At 34.2% G+C, this 9,866-nt stretch overlaps 1 protein-coding gene across 1 annotated transcript; it reads left to right on the plus strand.

Moving 5' to 3' along the window:
* Positions 1–5,042: 5,042 nt before the first annotated feature.
* LOC145010268 (uncharacterized) lies at positions 5,043–5,989 on the plus strand. The gene is made up of 4 exons (XM_078968831.1): positions 5,043–5,080; positions 5,371–5,758; positions 5,862–5,876; positions 5,963–5,989. Exons 1-4 carry the CDS (start codon positions 5,043–5,045, stop codon positions 5,987–5,989), a joined length of 468 nt encoding a protein of 155 aa, XP_078824957.1.
* Positions 5,990–9,866: the final 3,877 nt, after the last annotated feature.

Below are 9,866 nucleotides of genomic sequence, written 5' to 3' on the forward strand. Positions count from 1 at the left end.
TTATCAGTGTACTATCACTGATAAACGTATCACCATATACAGTTATATGGAAACCATAAAACTTTGGTGTCATTCTAACTCTAGTGGAACATCTAAAAGGTAATGACTCGTCAATGGGTTCAATAGGAATTTTTTTCCTCGGGCTAAGTTTTAGTGTTAGAGGTGTTGGATTAGGTGTCTAAGCCCATAACTATTATTGGTATGTACTTGATTTGATTATAGCATGGTCCTTTTGGTTTGCCTTCACTCATGTAACATGATAGGATGACAAAGAGAGAGAGCGAGATAGAGAGAGAGAGAGAGAGAGAGTAGGATTTATTATGTGAATAATAAATTGGTACTCCGAATGGTTTTATTCATATATTAATAGATTAATATATTATTTGGAAATCATATGATTTAATTAGCATTCATCAGAAATTAATTTGGTGATTAAAAGACAGTGATTAAATTAAGGGGACTGATATTGCAATTAATTATTAGTTGCAAGTTGGGCTATGGATTCCTAATAGAAGGGATTGGACGAAATCTATGGAAGCCCATAAGGATTTCATCCAAAGGGGCTTTCTAGAAGGGCTCCATAGATTGCTTAAGTCTTAAGCAAGGAAGTTATGGTTTCCACCTTAAAACCCTAATAGCCTCAACTATAAATAAACCCCTTAGCATGTGGAATTTGGCCCTATGCTTCTTTGAGTTGCCCTAGCCGAATTCATCTTCTCTCCTAGGTCTTCCTTTGCATTGGGTGTTTGTGACTCCATTAGAGGTGCAACACTTGGGGCACTAAGCTTTCAAAGGTCAAGGAGTTCTTGTTATTTCTACATAACAAGTGAGGTAATGTTCTAAACCCAATTTTACATATGATTTTCGAAATTAATATGCTAGGTATTAGGGTTTACAAGCTTTAGGTGATTATTGCATGTACAATTAGAAAAACTAGATCGAAAGCTTTAGCATTCACATGTGCACCATAAGATTGATGTTATGCTCAAAACTCATCAGTGGTATCAGATCTTATATCGTTTTTGTATTGTATTTGATGCTATGCTTAATTGTTCAAAGCAAAAGTGTTTCAAATTTGCAACTTCCTGATGATCACGACGTGTCATATCTTGCCACGACGTGGTAGCGGAACAGAATGCATTTTCGGCGTTTTTTCCCTAATTTGATTTGGATAATTACCATATATTATTTTGCTAATTAAAATTGGATTTTTTTATTATGGTAAATTGATATCCTAATCAAATTAAAAGATAATTCTTAATTAATAAGATAATTACAAGTTTATATGATAAAATTAATTATTTGTATTTTTCTATTTGAATTATCTTGGCATATGGAAATATTAGGTCAAATTCTGTGATAAATATTAATTAGATGATTATTTAATTATTTTTCAAATTTGATCTAAAAGATTTCTTGAAAAGTTTCAAAATTTACACTCAAGTTTTGGAATTTAAAATTTTATTAAAAGTTTTAATTTTGAAATATTAAATTCCTAAACCCTAGTAATTTGAAAACTTTCAAAAGTGCACCTCTTGGTTTTGTAATTTGAAACTTACTTAAATAGCTTTAATTTTGAAATCTTAAATTTAGAACCTTGATAGTTTGAATAGTTCAAATTACACCCTCATGGTTTTTGTAAAAATTAATTAAGGGGCTGTTTGGCAGGATCTGAATTTTTAAGATCTGAATTTTTAAGAGGTCTGAATTTCTAAGAGGGTCTGAAATTTTAAGAGCTGAATGTTTAACATGCTGTTTGGTTGGGACCTCTGAATTGTTCTGCTGAATTATTAAAATGACCATTTTACCCTTCTGTTTTATTTTTTTAATTAAATTCATCTGTTTATTTAGAAAATAACTTAATAAAAATTCTTAATTATGTATTAAAAAAATATATGAACACCATATAAAATTCAAATTTAGCATAAATCAAAATTAAACACAAATCCAAATCAAACATAAATATTTTTAAATCCACAATATCATACTAAAATCCAAATAAAATCCTACAAATCTAATTTCATCCCAATTGATTCGCAATCTGGTCACGTAAATTATCCATGTATTCATTTCCTTGTGAACCCCATTCCATATCGTGTACGTTTTCGACATCATTTTGTCCCCCTTGTGGTTGAGCATTGTTCTCCTCGAACGCCATAAATAACTCATCATGAATATCGCATTTCCTTATGAAATTGTGGACTGCAAAACAAGCAACGACTATATCTCTTTGCACTGAAAAAGGAAAAGGAGCCATTCGCTTTAGAATTGGGAATCTCGCCTTCAAAACACCGTAAGCACGTTCAATAACATTTCTGAGTTGCGCATGTGCATGATTGAATTTTTCTTCCTTAGTTAACGGACGTCGCCGTCGATAGTCGGCTAACCAATACCTCGTGTTGCGATAAGGAGTCATAAATCCACGAGTGTTGGTGTATGCAGCATCGCAAAGGTAATATTTATCTGTACACATCAGTAAAGGAAGTATTATATATAGAAATTTAATATCGTATTTTAGAATAATCTTAAAAAGAATTAAAAACCTGGAGGAGGGAACGGAAAGCCTGAAGTCGGGTTACATGTAACTTCTTTCAAAACTCGCGAATCATGTGTTATACCCTCCCAACCGGCCCATACGAATGTGAACATCATATCAAAATCACAAATTCCTAAAACATTTTGAAAGCATTCACCTTTTCCTCTTCCCCTATAGCGAGTTTGTTGATCAGCAGGCATGACTGCATGTACAAGAGTTCCATCTAGCGCACCTATTGCTCCAGGAAAGATTTCTTTTAGCTTACGATGCCTCTCTGAGGAATTCACAGTTGCATTAGAATTCGTTGGCACTATAACTTCTTTTGCAAAAAATCATCATTGCATTTAGCACCTCATGAAAGCATCTATGAACTGTTTCTGTAGAGTGTTGAAACCTTTGTTTGATAATCCTGAACCGTTTATTATGTGCTATAGTAGTTAAGAACATAGCCATCTTTTCTTTAACGCTTATATGCCTACTACTTTGCAACCAATTATTTCGTCTAAAATGATTGCATGAAAGTACATATGCTTCACGTGAAAGACGCATCAGGTCTTTACATTGTGTAGAAGTTCCATGTAACAATTCTTGTGTATGTTGATGACCACTCATTTCCGAATCATTATCAATTGCCCTTCCAATTCTGTTGAATGCTAGATTCAACCAATAGCAACATAGTAACATGAAAAATGCAATTTCTTTATCCGAATCCATAAGCAATCTGTTATTTTGAAAATACATAACAATTATATTAACAACATATAATATAAAAATTCATCAAGCCATTAATATCAAATAATCCAAAACACCAAGTAATCCAAAACATCAAGTCATTAATGTCAAGTAATCCAAAAAAAAACCATCTAGTTCAAATCAAACATCAAGTAATCCAAAAAAAAAGCCATCTAGTTCAAACCAAACATCTAGTTATCCAAAAAAAACCATCAAAACATTTAAAAAATCTACTTAGCGAAACATTCCGTAATGTGCTCCAACAGTCTTGACCCAATTCTCACAAATAGCTGGATCAATGGTTAACCACACGTGCCTCTTATCCGCTTTTTCACCAAAAAGAGCAACAGCAGTAGTGTATCTTGAATCAAATATTCCCCATCCTAATTTCTCCAATTTTTCCATACACGCATCCAAGTTTGAAGAAGAATGCTTTTCCACAAATATTTTAGCAACTGTGGCAATATCTTCACCGATTTCAAGCAATCTTGAGTTGGATGCATCTTTACCCTTATCTTTACCCTTGTCTTTACTTTTATTTTGACTCTTTGCCGTATCTGTAGTCTTTTGTTTTTTTGATTGAGCGGATGACTCGTCACTGAGACCTACAGTTTCTTGTTGAGTGCAATCGATGTCATCAAAGTCATGCAAACTATAGTGGCTTGAGTCTTGAGTAGGACGGGGAAGGGTAGAAGTTGGTCCCCAACTATGCATGCCTGTCGCAGTCGCGCCTTCAAACAACTGTGTGCAAAGGTCGGGATACGGTAATGGTGTGCGTCTCAAAGAATCCACATGTTTGTTTGACTGTTTGGAAAAAAATATTTTATTATTTAAAAACATGAAAATCAATTTTTTATAAATTAACAAATTACCTTCGCTTCTAGTTCCCATTCTTCTTTGGAAAGATTAAAGGTGTTGGTTGTTGAATTGTACACATTACCGGTTTTGTTTTTTAACTTCAAAAAAGCACCAAACTTTGACTTTAGGTAGTCATAACGGTTCTTCATTTGTTTTTGGTCGGCAATAAAGTTATGTTCAAGTTTTAGTGTTTCGGCTACATTTCTCCAAGAAAGTGCTTTCAAACTACTCCCTTCCCGTCCATTGATCGTAACTTCACGTAAACAAGCTTCAAGAAATGTTTTCTCTACACCTTCTACCTTCCAACTAATCCTATCCTTCTTTTCTCCCATTTCTTTGATCAATTCAACAAAAAAATGCATGTTTTAGCAACAAGTTATGCATTACAAATACACATAACATCAACATATAATGCATTACAAATGCACATAACATCAACATATAATGCACTACAAATGCACATAACATCAAACATAAAAACATTGAACACAAACAATTGAATATAAAAAATCAAACATAACAGGAAAGACTACAAACATAACAGGGAAATCAAACATAATAATAATAATAGAACATGTCAACATTCATTATGTTCATTGACAATAATTTTTTTAACAAAGAAATCATTTTTTTTAACAATAATTTTTTTAACAAATAAGCATATAACAAATCAGCAGGAAATCAATTTTTTTAACAATAATTTTCATTTTTTTAACAAATCAGCATATAACATCAACATATAACAAGAAATCGTTTTTTTTTTTTTTCATTTTTTGAAGAAATCAGGAACAAATACATAAGCTGATTTGTATTTTTTTTTCTTAAGGTTTAGGAGCAGCAACAAATCAGTTTTCTGAAGAAAGAAGATAGAAGAATAGCAAAAAAAAAAAAAAAAAAAAAAAAAAAAAAAAACCAAATGTGCGAGAGCAACAAAGCAGCAACAAATCGGCCATGGTAGGTTCCTAAATTGCGATGTTCTTTATTTGAGATCCATCGTTTATGTGTATTTTAGCATCCCACTTTCATTTATTTCTCTTACATTACAACATTGTACTTCTGTTTCTATTATGAAGACATTGAACTTTGAAAAATCTACTCATTATAGCATTCTATTTGAATAAAATTTCTATAATTAGGTAGATTTCTCAAACTACAATGTTGTAATATGAAGAAATGAAAGTAACATGCTACAATAAACAAAAAACTAGAGTCTGAAATCCATGAACAAAGTGTTGTTGCATCAGGTATGATACACACTTCCATAAAGTATTCAAAGTTTATACAAAACTATGGAAATTCCAACAAGAGAATCGACAAAAGCTGGTGGAATCTGGTCTTAAAAGATGGGAAATTGGTGATATTGCATCAAGAATTGGTCAACTTTATTTTGGGCAATATATGAGAACAAGTCAAGCCAATTATTTATCTGAGGCTTATATTTTTTATGAAGCAGTTTTAACAAGGGAGTATTTTAAAGATGGATTATTCCAAGATCTTAATCTTGCAAATAAACAATTGAGATTTCTTGCTAGATTTTTGACAGTTTGTCTTGTGTTGAATCGAAGAGAAATGGTGTATCAGTTGGTAAATCAGCTCAAAATGTTGGTTTCTGAGATCAAAAGGGCGTTTCAGGTATTAATCTTTTTGTTATTTGTTACAAGGGCGTTTCAGGAACTAATTTCTATTTTTTGAGATCAAAAGGGCGTTTCAGGTATTAATCTTTTTGTTATTTCAGGTATTAATCTTTCAGGTATTATTTGTTACAAGGGCGTTTCAGGAACTAATTTCTATTTTTTAACAATAATAATGAACTAATTTCGGTTTTTAACAAATCAGGAACATATAAACATAAAATGTTGTTGATTTTGATTTCGTTCGGGAGGGAATATGATTTTCAGAAGAAGGAAGAAAGAAGAAAAACAAATGTGCGAGAGGAAGAAAAAACCTGAATATGCGACGGCGTTCCAGGGAGAGGCGTCGACCGGCGGGTGGACTATCAGTGGTGGCGGCGGCGGCGTTCCAGGGAGAGGCGTCGACCGGTAGACTTTCAATTGAAGGCGACGTCAGATCTGGTGGAGAGAACAGCGGGGAGCATATGCGAAGGAAAAATAAACGGGAGAAAACTGGCGAATGGGTATTAGGGCAAATAAGGGACGCGACTTCTTTTTTTTTTTATTTTCAGACACTGTTCAACATCTGAAAAAATAAGAGGCAAATATAGTTTTAAGAGGTAAAAATTAAGATGCAGACAAACGATCTGAATCTGATTTTTTAAGACATTACCTCTTAATTTTGCAATTAAGAGGTAAACAAACGGACCCTAAGTGTTTAATTAACAGAGATAATTAATAAATACATAATAACGTGGTTTAAATTTGATTAAATAAAAAGTATAATTTATTAATAGATGAAACCATCTAGTATTTTAAAAGTTTAAAATACACCCTTGTACTATATAAACTTATATATATATATATATATATATATATATATATATATATATATATATATATATATATATATATATATATATATATATATATATATATATATATATAAGTAAAAGGTCAGTGTAACCGTTAGCAGGTCTCATTCACGAAGTTGGTCTATAAGGGTGTTTAAGGAAGTGGTCTGTAAAATGACCGCAATTGGGTATCCACTCTTACCCACTGCACCCTTGAGTAGTGGAGGGTCATTAGCCGAACGGGTAGGATAGGACAAAAACTTCCATTATAAGTATAATGAAATACGAAGTAACTAAATGCTTTTATAAATTCCCAAATCTTAGTTACTTTAGAGAAAATGTGAATTTGATGCTAAGCCATGAAATTGAACATTTCACCTTATTGGTCGTTAGTGGAGCGTGTGTCGTTAACCGAAACACTAATATGAGACTAATGAAGGATGGAAATGGGTAGCTCCTAGATTATCATAAATCAATGGAGCATATGTGGTTAACCGGAACATTGATTAGATGATAAAAGTCTCTGAGAGTACCAAGCTAATTTGCGTGGTTATTCACACCTTGTTTGTGATCCTTGATATCCCAGTCACAAACTTGAAAGGCATAATCGAGATTAAACATGTCATCGAACATTTGAATGAATCTCAAAGGATCTAGGAATTTAAATTCATTTGAAACCTAATGTTCATTTTTGTTTTTCGTGGTAGAAATTGGTAAATCGTCATTTACTTACCTTCAAATATTTTGCAATTGGATTACGACATCTATCTTCTGAATTGTAGAATATTGTGTTGTCACCTAGCCTTAATATTTCATCTGGGTGTTATATTAAGGATTAAATCAACTAACTTGAATTTCTCCATTTTGTAGATGTCTAAGTCTAACAACTATGGTCGTCCCAAATATTTTGGAAAAAGCTTTCCAAATGAAGATGATGTTCCGTGATTGGATCATGGAAATGGAAATCATCTTCACTTCCTTCACCTCCTCCAATAGTTCTCCATAACCCACGTGTTTGTCAACTTGAAAATTTCAAGATCGTTCAACCCCAATTGGCAAGCAAACACGAAGATGAAAGGTTTGTGTGTGCATACGTCTTCGAGATAAAATCACACATTGATAGAATAGGGATGTTCGATGTCGTTTTCCTGAGGAAGTTAGATGTTGACTTGGTTCTTCAATAACTTCCTGAATCATGTATTGAGTTCATTAAAGATTACTATATGGTGGACCATGATGTGACCCTCATTGATCTTAGCTATTTTCTTATTGCTGTTGAATCAACAGTAATTTGATGCACTGGTAAATCAAATTTGACTGGTAGATCAACCTCCCACGCTTCCATGGACATTGAAAATGCTAACATTGGAAGTGCAGAAAACTCTTCTCTCCCCAATGGAAAGGGATCGGCCAAGGTCAAATTGTTTGACCAGATGGTAAAGAGATAGGTTGAATATGAGAAGGTCCCATGTGTTGTTCCAAAAGAGTCCATTTGTTTCTACTGCCAAGAGAAGGGGCAGTGTGTAACATCCCAAAAGTCATGGCCAAAATTTTGTTTTTAATTATATTTATTATAAAACGGTTTGCTGAAAAACATCATCGATAAAATATAAGTATGTAAACCCATAATCAAAAGTCATAAAAACGTGTCATGGAATAATAATAAAATATCAGATTACAATCCCAGAATGTCGTAGTGTGGAAATCATGTGTGTGATGCGCTGCTATCGCGCCGACTCCTTCCTCTTCGATGAAGCGGTTGCTGAAAACAAAACTGAAAACTGTTAGAACAAAGCTTAGTAAGTTCCCCCATCATACCACATAGCATACAACAAACATGTTGCCGGGAAATTCTGGGGTGCCCGACCAACCCATGTTAAGCAGTTTTGGGGTGCTAACCTACCCTGCCAGATGATTTTGGGGTGCCCAACCTACCCATATCAGGCAGTTTTGGGGTGCTGACCTACCCTCCGGTTTATTCCAACCGGCTTAGGGGACTATTTCACCATTACTACTACCAAACAAAATATAGCATAAATATACTATCAGGCATATCTGGGGTGTCCAACCTACCCTTCAATCCTAACAACTGAACCTGGGGACTATTCCCCTCTTACTACCACTATCACATATAATGTATCATGCTAGCACATAAACTTATCAAGTAGTAGCAAACCAGACAATTATCACAAAGACAATCATCTCACTATAATCGACTAGTACTAGTGGACTGGTATTGGTTCCTTCGACCCTCTTCTACTAGAAGGTAACTCACCTTAGTGTCGTGAAGTGTCTAAACTGACCTCACTGTCGGGATAAACTCCTCTCAAATTCTACATATAATCATCTTCCTTAGTTACTATTTCATGGTCAACTTAGGTCAAAGTCAAAGTCAAAGTCAACTTTCGGTTAACTCACCGAGTTCGTCCACCAACTCGTCGAGTTCCCTGATACAGAGTCGGGACCCTTTGAAATTGAGTCGGTGAGTTCATCCTTTAACTCGCTAAGCCCATCTTCATGCTACGTGGGATATTTAGTCCTTGACTCATCAAGTTCCTCATGAACTCGCCAAGTTCATCTTCATGCAAGATGATTCTCTTAGTGCTGGACTCACTGAGTTCTTACTTGACTCGCTGAACCCGTCTTCATATTCTTGGGACATAGCCTTAAACTCGACGAGTCCCATAATTTCCAGGTCCTCAATGAGTCCAACTAACTACATGTTCTTCTAACTCAACTCATGGTCCATTATCAGAAGCAATTTGCTGGAAATTCGACATGACTTGCCGAGTTACATGAGTGACTTGTCGAGTCTCTCTATGTCCAAAACTATACACTGGATTTTAGTGGGTCTTGATGCATTCAAAACATGGATCTGACCTCCTGCGGTCCACAATAGACGTAAAGTTTCAAACTTGACATCCGTGGATGGGGGTTTTTGGCTCAAAAGACTCTAAAATAGAGTTTACATGATGCATGGGGTGCTTATGGCAATAACGTTCACACCTTTACGCCATAAGAACCCTCAATGGTTCCAAATCTGAAGCTATACCTTCATAAAAGAAAAAAAAATCCCGAGTATGACTTTATAAAAGCTTAGAAAAAGTGAAAATGAACCCTAACTAGAGATCTAGGAGATTGATGGTCAAGGTTGAAGCTTTTTACCTTGAATGGGTTGTAAATGAAGCAAAAACTCTGGATCTACTTGCTTCTTCTAGAACCCCCAAGTTTCTACTTCCTTTTTCAAGCCTAAAACAATAAAAAATACACAAAAAT

Source organism: Lactuca saligna, chromosome 8 (genome assembly GCF_052625555.1).
Source record: "Lactuca saligna cultivar CGN05327 chromosome 8, ASM5262555v1, whole genome shotgun sequence".
Taxonomy (NCBI): domain Eukaryota; kingdom Viridiplantae; phylum Streptophyta; class Magnoliopsida; order Asterales; family Asteraceae; genus Lactuca; species Lactuca saligna.